General features: G+C 35.5%; 1 protein-coding gene across 6 annotated transcripts in view; it reads left to right on the top strand.

Moving 5' to 3' along the window:
* The window catches only part of SEC23A (SEC23 homolog A, COPII coat complex component), a 33209-nt gene extending 10148 nt beyond the window's left edge, over nucleotides 1–23061 (top strand). For all 6 annotated transcript variants that reach the window (XM_075030245.1, XM_075030244.1, XM_075030243.1 and 3 more), the window contains 17 exons: nucleotides 227–313; nucleotides 1491–1727; nucleotides 1835–1914; nucleotides 2835–2979; nucleotides 3321–3479; nucleotides 4316–4431; nucleotides 6523–6646; nucleotides 7806–7886; nucleotides 9620–9709; nucleotides 10963–11069; nucleotides 11920–12073; nucleotides 12821–12898; nucleotides 13954–14115; nucleotides 15617–15703; nucleotides 17174–17329; nucleotides 17943–18008; nucleotides 21605–23061. In XM_075030245.1, coding sequence (XP_074886346.1) covers nucleotides 227–313; nucleotides 1491–1727; nucleotides 1835–1914; nucleotides 2835–2979; nucleotides 3321–3479; nucleotides 4316–4431; nucleotides 6523–6646; nucleotides 7806–7886; nucleotides 9620–9709; nucleotides 10963–11069; nucleotides 11920–12073; nucleotides 12821–12898; nucleotides 13954–14115; nucleotides 15617–15703; nucleotides 17174–17329; nucleotides 17943–18008; nucleotides 21605–21694 — 2019 coding nt within the window. In that variant the 3' untranslated portion in view covers nucleotides 21695–23061. The remainder of the gene's footprint in view (nucleotides 1–226; nucleotides 314–1490; nucleotides 1728–1834; nucleotides 1915–2834; nucleotides 2980–3320; nucleotides 3480–4315; nucleotides 4432–6522; nucleotides 6647–7805; nucleotides 7887–9619; nucleotides 9710–10962; nucleotides 11070–11919; nucleotides 12074–12820; nucleotides 12899–13953; nucleotides 14116–15616; nucleotides 15704–17173; nucleotides 17330–17942; nucleotides 18009–21604) is intronic.
* Nucleotides 23062–23263: the final 202 nt, after the last annotated feature.

Consider the following 23263-nt stretch of genomic DNA (forward strand, 5'->3'; position numbering starts at 1 on the left):
TCTCATTTTTCAAATTACAGTTGAGAACTGAGGTAGACAGCAAGAGCATGAGTGTGCAGTTGTCATATATATCCCTCATAATATCTTCAGGGATTGCATTGAGATTTTTTTCATGACAGGAATAGTGAACATCTGTTGCAGAGGAAGGTAGTCTATATGTATGTTTTTGTTTTTGTAGAAGTTGTAATCTTTTATTTATACTTAATTTCTTTGTGTTTATTTGCAGTTTCCTCCTACCTATGCTGGCATATCTGAAATGAATCAGCCAGCTGAACTTTTGCCTCAGTTCTCCAGCATTGAATATGTAGTACAGGTAAAGTCATTAAATAAAATCTTTAACTTCTGTAGCCTTGCAATATACAAAAGAATTAATTTCAATTTTATTTCTTCACTGCATTTTAATGACTGCGAGTCTGTATGTGCTTGTTAGTAGCTTAAACATTTATGTCATCAGTTGGGAATGGAAAACATAACTTTTTATAAGAGCATAAGGATGGCTAATAAGACCGGTTTAAAAAAAAAAGTGGTCTCTTCTAAAGGCAATATTTCTGTTAGGTCTGTTTCTTTACCAGGAGTTTAATTTGTGTTTGTATTGGGGGTCTGCTTACTGCTGTTGCTTGCTCAAATGATTTCAGTTCAAATTTGGCTGACTGTTGATTCATGTCTCATTAATCATTTGAATTTAAGTTTGTATTTGAATGATTACGAGTTAGTCATAGGGCTAGCTGGTTTAGAGAAAACAGCTAATACATATTCAATTCAGGTGTTTGAATTTTAATATTAATTGTTTTTTAGGGTAGAAGTTACTTGACTAGAAAAAAAAAAAGGACCTAAAACCCCAAATTGCAAACATTTGCAATTGCAAATTTGTAATCTCTAAATTCCATTTTTGGGGATTAAAATTTGTAAGACTTCAGTGAGGCATTCAGATTATGAAGAACAAAGACTGAACAGAATCTCTACTTTTTGCTAACTCTTGTAACACAAAGTAAAGGGGATATTTGCTCATAGTACAGCAAAATTAGTTTAGTTATTTAATTAATTGATTATTCAAAAAGAACTGATGATCTCTAGAGTAAAACTATGACGTGGAGTGCCACAGAATGTCATTAGGTTGGAATATTTTATAATTGTGAATAGCTTTATGACTATTATGTTCACTTAGAGCAATAAAAGCTCATTGTATATTAAAAGATTCATAGAATTGGCATGTGCTTCAAAATGATCATGACATCCTGAAAGGATTTTTTTCCTTTCTTCTGTAGTAAGCATTTCATTTTTGCGCAGACGTCATTATGGTAGGGGTTTTGTTTCCCTTTAGCCCCAGATACTGGTTACTACTTGAGAGGGAGCCAAGTTAGATGGAACATTGACATTATGGGTGTGATTAAAATTAAAACTTTTACAAAATGTACTTTATTTGTTCATTTTTGATGCTGTAAATACTGCAAGATTTGCTTTTCATGTGATTATATTTGTGTTTCTTAAAGCGTGGTCCTCAGATGCCTTTGATATTTCTTTATGTTGTGGACACATGCATGGAAGATGAAGACTTGCAAGCTCTGAAGGAATCCATGCAAATGTCACTTAGTCTCCTGCCACCAACTGCGTTAGTAGGTCTCATTACCTTTGGCCGAATGGTGCAAGTTCATGAGCTTGGCTGTGAAGGAATTTCCAAAAGCTATGTCTTCAGAGGAACAAAGGACCTATCTGCAAAACAGCTTCAGGTAACCACAAAAGCAAGCAAAAAGAAATCATCAAGGTGATGATGGTGAAGAACTTCAAATAGTCTGTAAACAATTTTTGTAATAAAATCTTACATATTTAACTACAGGAAATGCTAGGGCTTACAAAAGTAGCTGTTTCACAAGTCGGTCGGGGTCCTCAAGTGCAGCAGCCACCACCTTCTAACAGGTAATGTGCTTAAAACATCTAAAAAACATACCTTGACTACACTGATTTACTGGAAGACTTATGTTTTATGACAATGCAAACAATCAACTGACAGTTGAACCTTTTGATCAGGCACAAATTTACTAGGAGACTAATTGTTATAGCCTGTTTCTTTCCTACAGTTTATACTAGGAAGAAAAGACTTAATGAGTGATAGTAAAATCATCTGGATGATGCTTTGGAAATGTTCTGAGAGAATGTTATATAGGCATATTATGGAGACGTAAATAGTGATGCTTCTGTTGGCTGGTATGCTGGAAAATGTTAATAGCTGCTTTAGTGCCCCTTACGTGGATATTTGGTTTTGCTGTCCCTTTTTCTCCCTCTTCTGCTCCTCTCCCCTCCTTTTCTGTCTCTCATTTGGAAATTGTGGGTTGGTGTTTGATCCTCCTGTGTATTCTACTGTGACATAGAAGAAATTTATGAAATGATAAGAGACATTTTTGCAGTCTCTGTCTTCCAATAAATAGCTGCATTTGTAGACAGCCTGTAGCAGAGAGCATGAAAAATTCTCTATACGTTAATGTTTCTTCTGATCTTTGATTTTCACTGAAGTAGTGAAACTTGAGTTTCTTTTTGAGATTCATAGGTCATCTGCTGTGTTCTTTTGACTAGTTAGGGTTCTTTCTGGATAGTGGCGATATCTGTAAGTCAGCAAGTTTTTGTTTTACAAGCTCTTTGCAGAACTTAAGCTGATTGTGCTGTGTGTGTGGTAATACCAAACTGCATTATCTTGGTGAGGCAGAGACAGGGGTCTGAGTCCAAACTAGAATCTAGAATTAGACATTGCTAATATATGTCTAATATATTGCTAGTAAGCAACTGATAAAATTTTAATTTAACAATTTGAATCTAAACTAATTCCATATGTTTGTTTACAGATTTTTGCAGCCAGTGCAGAAAATTGATATGAATCTTACTGATCTTTTGGGTGAACTGCAACGGGATCCTTGGCCTGTTCCACAAGGAAAACGGCCCTTACGTTCTTCCGGAGTGGCTCTTTCTATAGCTGTAGGGCTCCTTGAGGTAATAGCTTTAACTACAGTTGTTTTAATATGTAAACAGATTATTTTGTTGCAGAAAAGCTGCCACAACCAATATGTAAAAACCTTAGTAATTGATGCATATTAGATTTGTATGATGATTCTGATGGATATCATCCCTTACGTGCATAGGATAATCGTAGGTGTTTATGCATTTTAATGAGGCAAAATTGAGACTGCGTTAACGGCAGATTTAAGTTTTGGGAGGGAAAAAGTACAGTTATTGTTAGAGTCCTATTAACGTGATAAATACCTGCATAGCTATTTCTTTTGTTTAATTTGTAACAAAACCTGATGGTTTTATTTGTCTTTTATTTCCTGCAGTGCACTTTTCCTAATACTGGTGCACGTATAATGATGTTCATTGGAGGACCAGCTACGCAAGGACCTGGCATGGTTGTAGGGGATGAATTGAAGTTACCTATAAGATCATGGCATGACATTGAAAAAGACAATGCTAAATATGTTAAAAAGGGTACTAAGGTAAGAGATGATCATGGGTGATATTTTAGGCATCTTACCAGTAAGTAAGCACTTAGATTGCCTGGCACTGTAAAATACTGTTAGTAGCAGCAAATGTATAAAGAGGTGGAAATTGTGTGGTTTTGTTTGCCTGTCTCTGAATAGTGGTATGTCTTCAGGAATTTCTTCAGATATTTCAGTATATTAAGTTAGAACTTTGTCTAGCTCACATTAAAGTTCTTAGTAGTGTTTCCCTTTAAGTCAGAAAAAATTTATGTGACTGAATGTTGTATCTAGAGAAAGGCTGTCTGCTTCTAAGACAGCTGCTCAAAACTGCCTCTGTAGTTGCGGGAGGGTTAGGCAGTAGAGTTTAGGCATAGTTCATTTAATCTTAAATGTACATTTGGGCAGGTGAACTGCATCCAAAACCTGTTGAATTCATCTTAACTGATTATAATGGGAGCTTCAACAATTAGCTCAGTCGCAGGCACTTGTCATTATAGACACTTGAGATTAGAAAGGTAAATTCAATTCTGTGTGTTGGACCTAGTACTTAATGCAAAGTTTAAAAAGAAAAAAAATCAAGGTCATTTGCTAGTTTAAGTAGCAACCACTGGTCTCTCTACTGTGAGTCAGGTTCTCAGCTGGTCAGACCCCACCCCCCCCCAAGTGCTGAAAATTCCAGTCTTAATTTTAACTTCAGAAAAAAAAAATCTCTCAGCTTGTATTAGAATATGATGTGAATAAAGTCTGATAATGTTGTTTTAGAAAAATTTTGTGAGTTTAGGATTTAATACAAAGATGAGGAGAGTTCACGTGGTAAATTGCTATGAACTGTATTTTCATCTTGGATTTAGCATTTTGAAGCCCTGGCTAATCGGGCTGCAACAAATGGTCATGTTATTGACATATATGCGTGTGCATTGGATCAGACTGGTCTTCTGGAGATGAAGTGTTGTCCCAACTACACTGGGTATGTGCTTATTCATTTTTAAGTAGTATATGAAGATGCAGGTTTTAATTTTTTTAAATTGTTTGACAGGAAGCACTTACCAAAAAAATGTTCTGCTACTTTTTAAAAAAAATGCACAAACCCACTCTGCTATAATGTGATGGTTGCATTTGTACTGAAATTTTGGAATTTCTCAGCCTCTGGCAAATTAATCACTGCAATTGTGGGTTTAATCAGAAGGGGGTTTGCTGTTTTTATTTTAATATGATCTGTTTGAGGCTTAAATAACATGGATATCCTTTAAACAGACAATTTATCCTAGGCACTGTTGCTATTTTTCTTTTTCAGTGTGTGTATATGTATGCTGCATGTTTCAGTAAAGATAAGGAGCTGTCATCCTTCTTTTTCTTGCTGTTCAGAGGGGTACAAAAACCTGTGTTATTCTTTGTGTCTTGTTTATGCCCTTCTATATACTGTTGTTCATAGACTCAACTACTGTCTTAGGTGATTGTCAGGTACATCTCTTGCTCCTGATTTTTGCTCCCTCTATGCAGTTCTAAATTTCAGACATGGTCTTGTATTCCCTTCAGCTTGTCTTGCCGTCAGTTAAGCAACTTCTTGTCTTTCTCATGAAACCACTCCCCTATTTTCTGTTGGTGTGGATGACACCCTCACCATTCCTGTTGTGCAGATCTACAGTCTGGGATAGCTTTTGACACTTGTTTGCGTGCTAAGTACCTCGTTCATTTTGTAAATCCTGCCAATTCTGTTTTTTTCTGAAGACTGTCTTTTCTTTCTCCTTCTGAAAGTCTTTTCCACACTCATAATATTTCATCTTTACTAGTACAGCTTTACATACCATTTGATTTTTAGGTTAGACTTCTGTATTCAGTCTGGATTCTTTTGCTAAGCTCATTTTTCTTGCTTGTTACTGTTAGCTTTGTCAATACCAACTGCAGGTAAAATTAAATGAAGCATCTTTGCTTATCAGTTTAATAACAGGTATATCTGTGGGTAATGGGCTGCCTTAGTTCCCTGTCAGTATCTTCATATGAGAGAGGGTCCTAAGCACATGCTACATAACTAGGCATACCAAGAAGAATGAGAGATGCAGCTGCAGGTTGTGATGAACATATGCCACTGAGTTTCAGGCCAGCTTGGCCATGCTAATCACTGCTGGATTGTTTCTTTTCAGAGCTGTGTGTATAGCCTTAGCTTGGGAGTTTCCACTGCTCAGGATCTTTAAGTTTATGACTTTACCTGCATATTTGACTCCTATTCCTTTTCTGCATGAAACAAGCTGTATTTGTCTGTATACTACAGTATAATTTTGCTCTTTCTGTCTGTACTTGTGACTCACCTTACCCTGTTTCTGCTCTTCCAGCAAAACTAGCCTTAATGTATAGTTTGTCTATTTCTCCTACAGCTGTTCCTATTTTCTGTTTGGTTACATCCTGCATACAGGGAGGAATTTCTGATTCTGCCCATGACTATTTTCTTCTGTCTTTGAGTATCCACCTGAAAACTTATATAACTTCATTCAGGTGTAATGTTTGACCAATTAACATATTTTACTAATATGATTTAATTAATATTTTTGGATGAATAAAAATAATATCTCCCATTACTATTTCCTAAATGCAGTGTATGATATTCCATGATAAGCAGCAACTGTTGCAGTTACATCAACAGAATATTGCTAAGCATAAAAATAAATAATGCTTCTTGAGCATAGATTTAAGCCTGAAATAAGTTTGGAATATTGAATATTAGAAGTAAACTGACTTTGTATGACAAGGCTATGAGACATTCTTAGTGTTGAAGTCCAGTATAGTATTTTCCCAGTGAAAGATTTTGTTATATATTATAATCACAATGACCTTAAAGTGCAGATTGGGCAAGAAGCTCACTTAAAAATTTCTTCCCTAACACTGTAGCAAAATATTAATTTAATGATAGTCCATTTTAAGAAGGCAAAAATGTGCGTCACAATGAACTGTCTTTAGTTGTAGTGTTTAATAGAAATTAGCTATATAAATCCCATGTACTAAATTACTGCATAATAAGTAATCTGTTTTGAGGGTTTTGTTTGTTTGTTCTATTGTTGTCTAGGGGCTACATGATAATGGGAGACTCTTTCAATACATCTTTATTCAAACAAACCTTTCAGAGAGTATTCACGAAAGATATGCAAGGACAATTTAAAATGGGATTTGGTGGCACATTAGAAATAAAGGTAAGAATACAAAAATGCAGTGTGTTAGTGAAACACTGGAATAGGATGGCTACGAACTGTGGAATCTTTGCCCTTGAAGGAATTTTGAGGAACATGCCAAACAGGTGTTTTAGGGTTTGCTTGGACATAGCTATTACTGTCTAGCTATCTTTTTGCAGTTCCCTGATTCTGTAAACGTGAGTTAGGTATAATGTTAATTCCTACTTACTCTGCATTTAGTGACAGCTAAAAGGGGTGACTAAACTAAAATCAATGTCTTGTGTTAGAAACTCACAATGCTGTGTGCGTAGGTTTTGGTATCAGTAGTGAGTGTTTCTTGGCTTTAGGTCCAGGTTCTCTATGTAGGCCAGGACAGCTTTCCTTTCATTTTCTGTCCTTTTCTGACTCCACTCTGGCACTTTAACAACATTCATTTTCACCTCTGCTCTTGTGAGAAGCTTAGAGCTGAATGTGCTAGGTTCAGGTACTGTCTTCCATGATGTTTCTTGCAAAATATTACAATCCTACCTTGTAGAAGAATATGGGGCTATTTTCTTGGTCGGTAAAATTCTGTTAAAGTTTTTACTAGCAGGATAAATAATCAAACCCTCTTTTTTCATGTATGTGTTCTTGTGAATTTCGTTGGAAGATCCTGGAAAACACAAAAAGGGAGCCCCAATTCTAGAGGGATGTACAAATCACTTCAAACAGGAAAATAACATTGGAAGAATGTAAATAACTGGATTTTGCTTTTAGCTAAATATGTTTAGGAGATAGAGTATACGTTCATTGTGGAGTATGTACAGGCTTATATTACCAGTCTTCAGTTTTAATCTCATCTTGTGAATATTTTAATTGCTTTGCTAGAAAATAGACATTATGCAGTATACTTTCTAGGCCCTCAGGTTTATAAATAACAGCAGCTTTTCTCCCATGTTTTAATTTATGTTCATGCTATTGTTTCAGATGTGCTAATTGATATAGCAAACATACGTAATTAAGTGTAGAAAGTGAGCACATGAGAAGTTTCTCTAAATGTATCAAGTATTATTGTATGTATAACCTTTCCTAATGGTATCAAGACTGATATTCATTGAGGTTTTCATTAACTAATGATAAAATAAGACTGAATTCTTCTTAGTGTGGCATATTAATGTATGTTTTTCTTCTAAATATGAAGACTTCAAGAGAAGTAAAGATTTCTGGAGCAATTGGACCCTGCGTCTCTCTCAACTCTAAAGGACCTTGTGTCTCAGAAAATGTAAGTAAACTTTGCTGAAAATGAAGGTAATACCCTATCGAGGGAAAAATATGATTTAGGATTTCTGAATCTGAAGAGAGGCTGAAACTTTTCCATAAATGGAACAAATAGTGTTCACTTTTTACCAATTTTAAATTAAACACATGCAAGGGCTGTTTTTTGGATAAGCTCCTGTTTACTGCTAGATTAGATTCAAGTTGTATTAGACCTTGCAGATCCCTTGTTACTTGTTTAGATTTGTCCACTGAGTGATTGCTTTAAAGTTATTACTAAGAAGTTAGATGCAGGCATAGCAGAAACCAAGTAGAAATTGAGTTAGCATGCTTTATTGTTAAAATCAGAGCTATGTCCTTTTATCCAAAGACAACCATAAAAGTACTTTGTTTAGAAAGACTGAGAGAACAGGAGGACACAAGACCATGGAAACATCCCCTTTATCTTGACCTTGTCTTCCCATTTTTGTAGCTGTTTCACCAAATGCACGTTTAATTGATTAGAATATGTAACTATTACAGGCTCCTGAAGTAACTCCTTTAAATTTACATCAGACTTAAATAGTCACTTATTTTCTTATTGAATAATATTATTACAGCTTAATTTTGCATTTGATTGCTAATCAAAAACAGCTCCTGCAAGTAACCAAAATGTCTTACATTTGAGAAGTCTCACTTTTGTTCCTAACAATTTGCATAATAGAGCACTTTACAGTATGAAAATGCTTACAAATGGCGTGCTTTAATCAAGTATTTTTCATGCCTAAATTTTCCTTGTATTTATAATTGCATCTTTGTGAACTAAAATTCTCAATATAATAAGCATTGGGTTTTTTTTTCTTAGTGGTCTGGTGCATACAGACTGCATGTATTACAATAAAAGTTAAAAAGCCAAAAAACAATTAAATGTACATCTCCTTATTTAAGCTACATATCTAAATCATAGGTGGTAATAGAAAATTTAATTGTGAATTCATGTCTGTTGCCTTGCAATTATATAATGATTAATTTCTGTTCCAAAAACCTTTTTGTTGAAATTATCTGAATTAAAATTTTTGAGGTAAAACATAAATAAAATGTAGATGCATGCAGCTCATTTAAAGTGGTAACTGGACAATTATTCTATCCATAATGCTTTTAACAGTGAACACAAACACAGTGGCAGCATTGCCACTATAATTTTCCTTGAAAGTTTTGTTTCGTTTTACTGGGTCCATTATGGATGACTGATTATTTTAATTGGTTTCGCTGGGTATTTATGTTGTTTGGATGACAAAAAGGAATTATCACTTGAAGTACATCACTATGTATACGGTTACTTTGTTAGTTACTAGAGACTGTGTAACTACGTACTAGAGATTATGTAAGCTACCTGCTTGAAGTTTTACTGGCGTGCCTTAGAAGAGTCATTCCACTTAAATGTGCTTCTTACCTCTTCTCTTGGGACTGTTTAAGCAAAGTCTAGTACTTTTTCCTGTTTCTGACTTGCTTTTTCCATTTTTCTAATGCCCTTGTCTTTCTAATGTTTTAATCTTTTGCAACTATCTCCTTTTTTTATTATTCCTGCATCAAATGCTGCAGTTGTTTTGCAAGAGTGTTTGAGAAGCTGACAGAGTGAGCAGGGAGAAAACTTTTGTGACAGAGTAGTCGTAAACAGTTACCTATAGTGGGCAGATGTTGTACTTTGCAACCAAGGTAATACCTCTGGTTTGTAGAAGTATTACAAAAATCTTTATACAGGAGATTGGAACAGGAGGTACTTGCCAGTGGAAGATTTGTGGACTCAATCCTACTACAACACTTGCACTGTACTTTGAGGTGGTCAACCAGGTAATAAATATTTTCTACTTGTCTACTAAACACAGTAATTATATTTTATGTGACTGCTGAAGCCTATGTTTTTGTGTGGTTCCCTTAAGTACAGTAGCAGGGATACAAACAATGTTGCCATTTTGTGTTGTCAAACTTTAGAGATGGACACTTACAGCTTAATGATAAGCTAATCTTCTTGAATATGATAATGAGAATGGAAGAGCTCTACAAATTTTGGATAGAGTTCATAATCTGAGTCCAATTTTTCTTTTCAGAGTGTTACTTATTAAAATGTATTTCAGTTGCAGTATATGAAAAAACTGTAATCTGTATATTTAAAAGTGCTTTTCAGTATTTCTCTGATATTTTAGTGACAAGGTAATTACTCTGTAATGTTACATTTTAATTTATACTTTAATTGCTCAGTATTTGCAAGTAAAGATTGGCTTCATTGAAATATGTCAGGGGCATATACCCTGGTTTCCTGTCTCCTTGAGGGGGTACTAGGAAAGAGGATAAAAACATGACAAGCAAATCTTTTAGTACTTTCTCTTCTTCCAAATGTTTGAAGCTCAGGAACTATATGAGCTGACTGTACTTTCTATATATTTAGTATACTATATTACATACTTTATAACCTATGCAAAGGTTTGAAAACTTGAACTTACCTTAGCCATTTTTCATTTTACTTTTTGCATGTTTATTTTGGTCTCATTTTGTTAGTAGCTCTAAAATTGGTCTGGTCATGGCGTGTAATAGTTGATTTCTGCTGTCCTTCTCTTTTGGAATGACTTACCTTGTTACAGCATATAAACCTGTATTTCTACTGACCAGAGTTTCGAAATTTCATTTTACACCTGGGTTCCAATCTTTACATTTCGATAGCACTCTGGGATTCATTAATCAACATTTTAGAGTAGTTTTGTTGCCCTGTTCAGATAGAATCTAATGAAATCAACAATTGTAACACAGCCCCTTTGAAAGTATTGTCTCTGTGAGGGTATGTGGAAGGAGAGAGCATTGCTTGCTCTAAGGATATCTGGTGGAGGCAGCAACTGCTCCTAATGTCCCTTAACAGTCTCCAAGTTTACTAGCCATGTTTAGTAAAGGTACTCAACATAATAAAAGCACCGGACAATGCATTTATGTAACTTGAGCTGCCTATTGTGAAAATTTTTATCATTTTCTAGTAATTCATTTATACATTTTTGAATTATACTGTAAAATCTTGAGATTCCCCTCCATTTATTTTTTTTTCCTCTTGTACTTAGCACAACGCTCCCATTCCTCAAGGAGGACGTGGTGCAATCCAGTTTGTGACTCAGTACCAGCATTCCAGTGGACAGAGACGTATCAGAGTGACCACAGTTGCCAGAAAGTATGTTTTACTTGTGAGGAATCATTTTTCAAAAAGCAGGATATATATTTGCCTTTTAATCTATAGATTAACCAGTCTATTGTTCTGGGATATGCAGTGCCACAGGTGGTGAAGGCATGATCATACCTTTGAGACAGTTGCCTCTCTTGTCTTGTACGCTGTTTCTCCTCTGAAAGGTTGTAGTAGCTGTATAATAATGTTATGGGAGTGCTCTGAAGTAACCCAAGTGATTTTAGATGAAGAAGCACCTTTGAGTGAAATTCTATGGCCCAAACTGAGGAGATGGTCGGACTTAGGGAATGGCAAAGATCACTTCATAACTTGAGAGTGCTAGCTGCAGTTCATGGGGGTGTAAATACATGTTCTTCCATGTATAACCTTTACCTGCAGCTTCCTTGATTCAGTTTACTTCACAATTTTAGAAAGCGATGTTTAATATTATGCAGGCATTTTGCAATGTCCAATGATATTTCCTTTCAGCTGAACGTGATTATTGATTAGTTAATTCAATGGAAAATTCAGTTTATCAAAAAAACCATTGCCCTTACTGTTGATATGGATACCTTGTTAACTCATATTAGTTATATTAGTAAAATCTTCTTGGTGACTGATAAAAGGACAGATTAATAGTTCACCTTGTAAATTGAAAAAAACAAGCAAGGTGCACAAGAAAACTGCTAGTGTGGGAATGCGTGATTAGCCTAATGGACAGTGTTTTTCTTACCTTTCATAATTAATATTTTTAAAAATATAATAACCATTTTATAAGTGGCATTGTATTTTATTTCACTGGTTGCATGGCCATCTTTCCTTTTACTGAGATGCACATATTTGCATTTTTCTTTTGCAGCTGGGCAGATGCACAGACACAGATTCAAAACATTGCTGCATCTTTTGACCAGGAAGCTGCTGCAATTCTCATGGCTAGATTGGCAGTGTATAGGGCGGAGACAGAAGAGGGGCCTGATGTGCTTAGGTGGCTGGACAGACAACTTATACGACTGGTAAAAACGACTATATTAAAAGACTTAGATTGGTTTCTTGTCTCCAGACATAAAATTCTTAAATGACTAGTGTTAAGTGATTGTTGTTTTAAAAATAAAACAAAACACCAAATGGACTGAATGTCTCATTTCGACAAGTGGGTATGCAGAATTAACTAAGATTTTCTTTTAAATGGAAAGAAGAGCAGATATGTTTGTAGTTCATTTATTAATGTTTCCTCAGTCCTCAGCAGCTGGTAATTGCCAGAAATTGAGAGAAATTCTAGCATAAGATTAGAAGTAATTAAAGCTTTCTCTGCTTTCTGCTGCCTAAAATGATATTGTAGATGAAATATTTTTAGCAAAAAAAAAAAAAAGTCGAAGTATCTAGAAAACTGTATGGAATTATGGAATTTCTTTAGTTTCAAAAGTTCAATTTTCGTTTTTTTTTCCTTTTTATTTCTTACTTATAAGTGAGTAGTTATTAACAATTTAATTATAAACATGTTCTCCGGGGCTGTTTAATCATCTAACTCTGTTTAGCAATTTTAGGGAAAAAAAACCAAAAAGCCATTAAAGCCTCATACGCAAGGAAATTGCTGCTTGTTAACAAAAGAAATTAGGTCAGTGTTTTTGCTATGTTTCTGTTTGCTTGCAAAGCTGTAAGCACCTCAAATCATGTGTCTATTAAAAACAAATTAACCTACAGTAATGGCATGACCAAGCAAGTATGTTTCTTAATTTAGGTAAATTTTTCTTTTCCTCCAGTGTCAGAAATTTGGAGAATATCACAAGGATGATCCAAGCTCTTTCAGATTTTCAGAAACCTTTTCACTTTACCCACAGGTGAGTAGAAGGAAGGTGTGTCTATAAGGAATAAAGAGAGAATGCTTAGTGAAGGAAGAGGCACTGTAGCACAGAGTAAAATAAGGCTTTACACTGGATACCAGAATGAAAGACGCCCTGCCCCCAGCCGCTGTCTGGCATGTGACATTAAGCAAATCACTTCTGTTTGTGCTGCTGTGTCCCCTTTTGCCCTCTGTCCTTACAGCTAAACTTCCTCTAACTGTGTGTATTTTTTTGTTTCTCCTATAATGGAATCCTCATCTTAACTGAGTTTGTAATTTAGATAATGACACTGTGTTTTTTAAGGGCAGTTTTAATGAACAAATTCAGAAAACATGAGAAAAGATACGGCTTTGCTTTGTTGCTTTCCTGTATGATTTATAATACTGACCTGAAAAGAAATGCTTATCTGGGAACTGAACTTGAGCTTGACTATATTAAACTTTGAATAGTTTCTTTGCTAATAATCCATTCTGATAAATTCCTCCATTCTAATAGCTCCAGATATCTTGCTTTTGGACTCTTGATAGACTTTCATGATATTTCTGTTCAACTTATCTAGCAATCTGTCTCAGGGTGTTAGGTGTTGTGGAGAGATTGATTCAGCAATGAAAGGATTTGCTTTTTCCATTTTACTAACGAAGTTCAACTTTGCTGTGGTTTATGTTCTTTTTTCTGTTCACATGCTATAATACACCTTGTGTGTTCAAGCACAGCAGCCTCCCTCATAGGAACAGTAGAACTTACAGTAATGAAGGGTTTGGCAATATTCAGTCATACTATTCATCAGTTAGTGTTGGAGAAGAAGAAGTATTAAACTTTTCTCTTAATTCAAAGCTGCTTTATAGGTTTATCCATTCTGATCTCTCTGTCTTACTCTCATGAGAGTATATAAAAACCGGCAAAGGTGCATATACAAGTTAGAAATGTTAAAGGACTTGGAATTCAATTTTGTTGTGGCATTGGTCTTGCGTAGTTTGTGGAAAACATTTCTCTCCTTGTACAACTCTCTTTTTTATCTGTGAAAGTTCAAACAAATGGTTTTTGTTTTGCAGTTTATGTTTCACTTGAGAAGATCTCCTTTCTTACAAGTTTTTAACAACAGTCCAGATGAGAGCTCATATTATCGTCATCATTTTATGCGTCAAGACCTAACCCAGTCGCTTATCATGGTTCAGCCGATTCTTTATGCTTACTCTTTCAATGGACCTCCAGAGGTATCATTGTATATAAGATAATAGTAGGTTAAAAGGTGCTGTTTTGAGAGAGATGATTGTTGTCCTCACTGTTACATGTTATAAAATGTGTTGTTTTAAAATATATTGCATGAGAAAGAATATTCATTTAATATAGAACATATTATGAACAAGGCATATCTCAGAATTCTGATATAGCTTAGTCTTGAGAACGAAAGTCACTTTGTGAAGAGATGATGATTTAAACTAAAGAATGGTATCTTTTTTGTTAGTTTCTGAGAGTTACAGGAGTTTTGCTTTTGTTTTTTTGGTGCCAGAATGTAAACATCACCAAAGATGTTTTTATTTCAAAATATACTTTCTCTGTAGAGTTTGAAAGAAAAATTGGGGTTTTTTTGAGATGTACAAAATTCTCTTTATTGTAATACCCTTATCCAAAGCTTCTAAGTTTAATGTGGTTACCACTATGTATGGATTTGGTACAGAACCTTCCAGCTGACCTTATCATGGCACATTCTGTATAAACATAAAATAAAAAGATGATCTTCCAAGAAGCTTGTGAAAGAAGTGCAAGATAGGAGACAACAAAAGTAGTGTGATAAATAAGAGAGAGTGAGGAAATGGTAAGACAGTGAAAATAAACATAGTAGGCAAGGATCTTGGCAGGTTGGAATTCTAACTTTTGTTAGGATTTTTTTTTTGACTCTGTCATGGGAATAAGAAAAAGACTTTTAAAAGTGGAGTTTAAAGTAATGAGGTGGGTTGTGAAGAGCTACTCACAGGTGTAAGACCACTCTCCAATGTATGAATAACAATTAGTCATGAGTGATGCAAGAGAGAAGCATGATCAAGCAGGAGCTGACGCCTCAATGTAGAATGAGTAATAATCTTTTTTTTTGATTCTTGGAATAGTTAATATTTTTGGTATCCCTAATAAGATTGATCCAATTAAATCATATCGTACTGATTCAGTTAAATCACATAGTGCCAGTATAGTGTCACTGCCCTTAAAAAGGTGAATTAAAAACTTAAATTTTACATTAGCTTTCATAAATCATGAGTATTTACTATATACAGTATTGGTGGATATATATGCACAGTAATAATAGCTGCAAGGACAAGACTAAAAAAACCCAAACAACCCACAACCCCCAAATCTTATACTTGAATAATTATTGAATCTCTATATGTTGAAATATCATTCAAATTAATGGCATTGTATAGGTAAATATGGAAGTACTTGAAAAGACTAGAAGAGTGCATAATAATGAAAGAGGTTTCAGCTCTTGAATACATTTTTTATTACTTTCATGAAGTTATATATTCAGAATCAGGCTGGATAACTTTAGAATGAGATTGTGTGGGTTGCAGATGTATAACATGAAAACGAGCAAATACAGAGCTTTAGTAGGTGATTGAAAAAGTTCCTAAGATTCAGTGACTGATTCAAAAAGCTGGTAATGCCATCTGGTTGCTCAATTCTGCATCAGCTGGTAATTTTTAATTTATTTTTAAATCTCAGCCTGTTCTTTTGGATAGCAGCAGCATTTTACCAGATCGCATTCTCCTTATGGACACCTTTTTCCAGATCCTTATTTATCATGGAGAGGTAAGATTTGTCATTTCCTACATAAATATTCTTTTTCTGTAGTGCTACATTATGGAAGTCATGCCCCAGTTCTAATGCACTCCAGTGCTTGACCTCTCATCTGCATGGCTGATACCAGACTCCTAATTCATGTTTGTTGTTTGGTAGCCTAACATGCCTATACAAAGTTACCTGACATTACTTGATGTTTTGGTCCTGTTTGTTATGGGTTTAAGATGAGTTAGCTTCAATATGCAGATTGTTTTAGATCAGTATTCTTCCAACTTTTGAGAGTGTTATTCCCCTCACCCCCCTGCTTTTCACTCATTTATTTTAGACCTCTAAATTAGTTCTTTAGGGATAGGGAGTCAGAACACCAAGTTTTATAGTCACCCTTCATCTGCACTGTCCTGGAGGAATGAAAGCGCTTCTGGCTATTAGATGGATAGACATTCCCTGGTAATATAAATATAAATGCCTGTGATTTGCTAGTGCTCTGCTTCCCTGGAGGAATTAACCTACTGCTTTTTACGACTTTGCAACTGTAAACATTTCATAGCTGACAGTTTGAGAAATACTGTTCGTGATCATGTCCTCATAGCTGTCCTTTTTAAAATAGTTACTAAACTTTACCACTTCTTAAGTAGAAAAATGTTCTCTATATTTTTGTAAGATGCTGTCAGGAAGCAGCAGGGGCAGGCTGCTCCCTGAGGGAAGGGGAACAGGGAGCTTAGCATGATTGCAAGGCAGGCAGAGGCCTCACCAGTGAGGACCTGGCCCCACACTACCTGAGCAAGGCAAGCAGAGCAGTTTGTGGGCAGTAGCCAGGATCAGCCTCCAGTCCAGATCACCAGACAAGTTAATGGGGATGAGGCCAATCCCAGTTCAAGGTGGGAAGTCAAGTTGCCAGATGCGGGTTCAGATGAGTGGGGTACGTGGCCAGGTACAGGCATGGCTGCAATATAGCTTAGGCAGGAGCCAGGAATGAGAGCCTCAGCCTAAAACAGTTGCCAAGCAAAAGAGGGGGGAACCCCTACTGAGGGTCCCTCCAGGTCTTTCCTAACAACAGCCTGTATTGGTGAGCTGACCTTGAGCAGCCAGCTTCACTCCTAGAAGATTGGAAGGCTGTGCTACAGGGCTTGAAAGATAAATATCATTATAAATATTTATTTCTTAGGTGTCATAGACATGCATATTAGAGAACTGTAAATAGTATTCTTGACCTCATGTACTAAATACTTAGCATACAAAGGATGACAAAAAAGGAAATACAGATGGACCATAAATTGTAAGAGTTAAAAAAAATAATAATCTAGTGGCATGTTAGGTGCACATCTTGACTTTTAAAGATTAACTTGTGTTCTATAGGGCAGAAAGCAGTGAGTGATGGAAGAGGCCAGCAATGGCACGTTCACCTCTGAAAAGCCCTGTGTATCCTCTAAGAAAGATTGGTGAATCAGTTCTAAACTTCTTGCTTCCCACTATCCCCAGACCATAGCTCAGTGGCGTAAATCAGGTTACCAAGATATGCCAGAATATGAAAATTTTCACCACTTGCTACAAGCTCCAATAGACGATGCCCAAGAAATCCTCCATTCCAGATTTCCAATGCCCAGATACATTGATACAGAGCATGGAGGAAGCCAGGTATGCTGAAGTATATATTATGTAATCTAGGAAGTGGTATGTTAGTAATGTCATGAGATTTTTTTGGTAGTAAACATACATTTCTGTGCTAAAATATATGTAAATGGCAAGTGAACATTTTGAATTTTAAAGCTTTTACAGAGCCAGATATTTAACAGTAGCTTTTTGCCTAATCTGTGAATCCTGTTATTTATTACTATTTTTACCATACTGACTTGGACTCCTGGATTCCTTGTGTGAGGTGTGTAGGACAAAAAAGATAGTACTTGTCAGGGTCTCTGGACCAATACCAGAATTATTCTTTGTGTTATTTTTTTGAAACTTATTAATTAATTATCTTATTGATAGTCACATTTGCTTTGCTAGTGCTTAGAAAAATACAAAAACTTACTTTCTGCTGCATTGAAAAGTTGTTAGCAGTTCTGCATTAGAGCTATAGAATCCAGTGGCTTGCTTTATAGAGGTGCTACTTGCTCTTCTGAATAGGTATCTGTGCTCATTTTTATCTCCAGATAATAGAAGTGACTTATTTCATACACATGTAATTTTTTCTGAGTACAAGAAACTTCTATTTGAGAAGATTAATTTATTGCCTATGTTTTGTTTTTTAAAGGCTCGTTTCCTGCTTTCAAAAGTAAATCCCTCTCAGACTCATAACAATATGTATGCATGGGGACAGGTAAGCATGAATCTGCTGTTGAAGCTTGTATGGATGATTTTCTTTTTCCCTGTTCCAGAAATCAAGTGACACATTGTATACATACAAGTAATAATGCCAAGTTTTGAAACTGAGAAAGAAATGGAGTTTTGGCCTGATGCCACCAAAATTGCAAAATTTAAGAAAAATGAATGTCATTTTTTCAGACAAAAATGATCTGGTTTGCTATTATAAGCTTCTGTTAGGCTGCTTTTGTGTCTAGCCGTCTGTCTTAGAAAGATACCTTCAAATTCCTTGGAGTGAGACCACTTACCACACATAAATACTAAGGGACCTTTTTGCAATAGGGGAAATATATTTTGAAGTTAGTTATAAGCAAGAACTGACAGCTACACCAGTACCAGTGTACTGATGTTTTCCAGAATTTTTGTGGCCCAGTTGACCAGGAATGAGTTTTTCAAATCTTGTCTTCCTGAAGGAAGTTACATTAAGAGTTCAAAAGTTAAACTTTCCAGAGCAGCTTGTATTCTTGAACATTGCATCCCAGTTCCATGGTCTCCTACATTCAGTTTTTAGAGTGGGAAGAGAAACACTGCTGTGGGTGAATGCTAATGCTAATGCATTTTCTCATGAAAATGTAATGGCATCAGACAGTTGAAGCTACATATTAACTGGACTTTTAGAGTATTTTGCTAAAGGGCATACAGTGTTCAAGTCATGAGTGAGAGAGCTCTGTAGCAATTTTACGGCAGTGATTTTTGTTAGGTAAGTTTTACCAGGGTATGTTTTCATAGGGATGTATTGGTTCTAATGAAGCTTCTGGCAGTGAAGAGCACTGAGATCCAGAGTGAAAATACTTAAAAACTTTTTACTGAGTCAGGGACAGCACGATGTGAACCCAGCTCTCTTGCCTCCAACATTGATAACCTAACCAGCAATCTGTTTAGTGTCTCTCTTCATCATGTTTCCTCCACAACATACATCCTGTAGTTTGAAAGTTCTTATTTTTATCTAAACATTACCTGGAAATTTTCGAAGTTTTGACATTGCCAACAGTACAGGACAATGTTTTCTGCTGATGTAAATTAGAAAGCAAATGAAACAGTATTCCAAATGTAAATGCAAATACAAAACAGTTCTTGAACTGATCTCTAAGAAAATTGTTCGTGCTGGACAAGTGAGACTCTTTGATACATCTTAGAAAAGACAGCTTTCCCTTTTAATGTTGGAAAGAATTTAGTTGTAGGGTAACATAAGAAATGGTGTGTTCATCACCTCAGTGGCATTGCAGTGTGTGTGCTCAACACAATAATCTCCTGCGTTTGCAGGGTTTTTTGTGAACAAAGTTGAACCAAGTACAAATTATGAAGTGAGAAATGTAACTGTTGGGAGAAAATTTCAAACTGAATTGGTTTTGCTCTTGTTTTTCTTATGAGCTTCCTGGATTGTTTCATGTAACTTCATTTTGTGCATAACTGAAAGTCTACAGAAAAATTTGTTAGTCCACATTGACCTGAAGAGGGCACCCACACACCAATGAAACCATGTTTCAGGAGGTGATGAATTGACTAGTTTGGGTTTTTATATTGAAAGTAAAGATTTTTCTTTTTTAACTTTAGCAGGTAGGTTCCTTATATAGTATAGAAAACATTTTCGGAAAATAATGGTAAACTTTTCATACAGCTCTATTATGTTGGTTAGTCTTTGAAGATGTAGTTGAAATTTTCAGATTATATTGAATGTGACATTTACTTGAGAATGCCTTTATTTTCATCTCTCTTTTTTTTTTTTTTCCCCCCCAATCATCTTTTTTGTCTTGGTAACTATGGGGAATTTGCAATTTGAAATGAAAGATGAGGTCAATGGCATAAATCTTGCCAAATGCCCAGTTAGCTGTCATCAAATCATTGTTAATTAAATTTAAATTCTCATTGTATGCCTTAGATGAAAACTTTGAATGAACAGAAAACAAAATTTAAGGTGGTCTGTGAAAAATCAAAGCTAATTCTCATGTACTTTTCAGACTTGTACATTGTGACCTTGTTGGTTTTCACTTTATTCCCCAGCAAATAAAATACTCTGCTACCTTACCTACTAGAATGAAGGGTTCCCAGTCTTCAGAGCAAAGCTGCTGCTGTTGGTGGTAGCACTGGTGACAGCAGCTGCCTGTGTGCACATGTTGGATGAGGCGTTCAGCTTCAGGAATAGAGTCTGTTGGTTTTAATTCCCCTGGATTAGCACTAGCAGTCATCGTGAGGGATCTCTTTTCTTAGGGGTCTATCAGCTCCTTTGGTGGTTTATTTACTAGAGGATGATGTACTGTCCTTCCATGCATAAGACACAAGGTGGCAAATCATATCCTGTCCCAGAATTAAACTACTTGTAATTCCGTTGTGGCCTCTTTAATAAGAGAGCTCAGGCTTAGAGGTAGAACATCCTTTATTCTTATCTTGCCACCATCAGCTGATAGATAATTTAGTGGGCCTTCCCTGAGAGAGTGACTGTGTATTGTGTCAAGTGTATTGTAGTGATCTAAGAACTTTTACTGCTCCTGGATTTGTCCCTTGATCATTAACTGAGAACTGTTTTTGGCCAGTTCTCAAAAAGGGGAACCATTTCTAAGCACCCCCGTTAAGATTTTCAGGTCTGTGTTTTGGAGGATTTTGTAGGAGTTTAGGCAGCTCTGATTTCATTTGGAAATATGGGTGCTTAGTACCTTTGAAAAGGTTGAATTGTTGAGATTTATAGGAATTCTTCCTACATCAGTAAATGGAAGTAATGGCAGATTGGTTTCAAAGGACTTGAGAGTTACTATGTAACATTCGTAGAGTTGCCAACTGCTGTTTTATTTAGACTGTAAAGTGTTTAAAAATAGTAATTGAAAGATGGCCATTTTGAACTTCTTGGATTTCTGAAAATTACTTCTGAGGTCAATAAGTAAATTGCAAAAATCCACCGAAAAGGTTTTTTTTTTTAATCTTTTGTGATCTGATTTTGCAGTGGCATGACCTTCAGATGTTGTTTTTGGTGTTCCTCTGAGGTGGCACAGAGCTGTACGAGAGAATTGGCCCGGCTTTCCTTGAGAAAGCTAGTTGACCTTCACTCAGTGTCAAATCAGACCCTTAGTGGATTTGTTTCCTCCTTTCACCATTTTGATATATCTGAGCTTCACTGACAGATACTGATTTGTTAGTTGCATCACTTGCATGTTTCTGTTTCTCTCACCTTTGTCTGGTCCACTGATGTAGGAGTGATACAGGAACTGTGGCATGGAAGTTTTATTTACTTTTAAAAATTTGTAAGTTAGTATTGGGCAGCTGTCAAAAACTCTGAGTTTTGTATGGTTGGTGTAAATATCTTGCTATACTGCAGCTCATTGCTATGTGCATTAATATGGAAAAGAGTGTAGTTGTGGTTTATGCCTGGATTTATGTAAATGTATGAAAATCTATGTAAATTTATAGTCTGCTGTTTTTTGTAAGGATTTCAGCAATGGTACGCTTCTAAGGTCTTTCTGAATTTATAAAGTGTTTATTTAATGGAATGTATTGTGCCTTAAAATGCTTTTTCTTCACCACAAGTATAATCCATTCTCCTTGTTTCCTTTTATTTTATAGGAGTCTGGAGCACCCATTCTTACTGATGATGTCAGCTTGCAGGTATTTATGGATCATCTGAAGAAACTTGCTGTCTCTAGTGCTGCCTGAGATTCTGCAGTGTATTAAAGGCACAGATAAGCTGTAGCCGTATTTCAGCGTTTTCTCCTTTACCCTTGTCCATGTCTCTCTTGACAGAATGCTCTGATATGCACAAGCTGCCTGACTAGATGTAAAGCAGTGTTGTCTTCAAAGAAAAGCTTTTGTTATCAGCAAATGTTTTAATGTGAACTGCAGTTTGTAAAAATGACAGGTAGTAGATTAAATTAAGTTATAATTAGAGGAAAAAGAACAGTCATTTTGATTACTGTGATACTATAATTACTTTGAGATCATTTATAACAACTTTGAGATGTGATTTCAGTTTCCTTTTTAAATGGTTGAGGTTGATTCTGCTCGGCACTACAAAGGCACATTGAACAATAAAGGAAATCTTTGCTGATGTCGGGCTTTCCAGACTGCCATATGACTAGTTTTGCTTACTCAATTTGAGCATGAAGTGAACAAAGAAGCAGCAAAAAGCATATAAAAATAGTGTTAACTCAGTCTTTTGACTTAGGCTGCCGAACTTTTCTTTCCTGCAGAGATACTATTGTTCATGTATTGTTCATTTTGGGAGTATTTAATTTTAAATATTTCTTCCCACTTACCCTACTTGATTCTTTGGGAACAGAGTTTGTTTTTATTTCCACATAAAAAATTTGAACTGAAAAAGTAAAAAGTCTGTTATTGCACAAAAGTTAAATCCACATGTTGTATTTTTGACAAAAGTATCTATTATCAAACACAGTAACAGATGGATATGCTCAAAAGTTAACACTTTTAGCTCCAGCTAAGAAGAAATCCTATGCTACCAAAATGAACTAAGAGTACAGCCTTGATTTTTGTCTTGGCGAGTATACTTTAAAAAAAAAAAATGTATTTACCTTTTTTTATTATTGCCTTATGTTATTACACTAATGCATGACACTGCACATCTGCTTTTTGTTTCTGCATCCTTTTTGTTACGAATTCAACAGGCTATAGTTCTTGTTGAAACACTATTATATAGAATATGATGTAATTAAGTTGATATTTAGCTCATGCTTGATTTTTTTGGGGTGGATAAATTAATAGGCTTTCCCATCTACTTGTTGAAGTTTACACATAAAACAGATGTTTACATAGGTAATATGACACTTTGACAAATAAAGATGTGAAGTGTGGTAGTGGGCAATAAAAAATTGTGCCAAGTCTAAAGGAAGAGAGAGAGTTTTGACTTATGAAATTCAATCATATACTGGTGTGATAAGCAAGAGGGTTTTTTCTGTTTTCTGTAAATTCTAAAAACTTGATTAAATCAATTGCTCTCCATTTCTTTGATCTAAATGAGATGAGCTCTTTTTGCCTCAATACAAATAAAATACGTTTCTCTCTGATTTTCTGTATTTATTTGGCTGGTTTCTGTTGATGCTAGAACTGTGGAAATAAAGGTAGTAATGGTAAAATTTAGAATAACTTCACCACTTTTATTCATGTAATAATTCATATCAACCTTGTTTAACTTCCAGAGATACTGAACTGTTTACACTAGTGGCAGTTTAGGAGATAAAAATTAGTAGCCCTCTTAACTTTGTTTTG

This window comes from Buteo buteo, chromosome 6 (assembly GCF_964188355.1).
Source record: "Buteo buteo chromosome 6, bButBut1.hap1.1, whole genome shotgun sequence".
Taxonomy (NCBI): domain Eukaryota; kingdom Metazoa; phylum Chordata; class Aves; order Accipitriformes; family Accipitridae; genus Buteo; species Buteo buteo.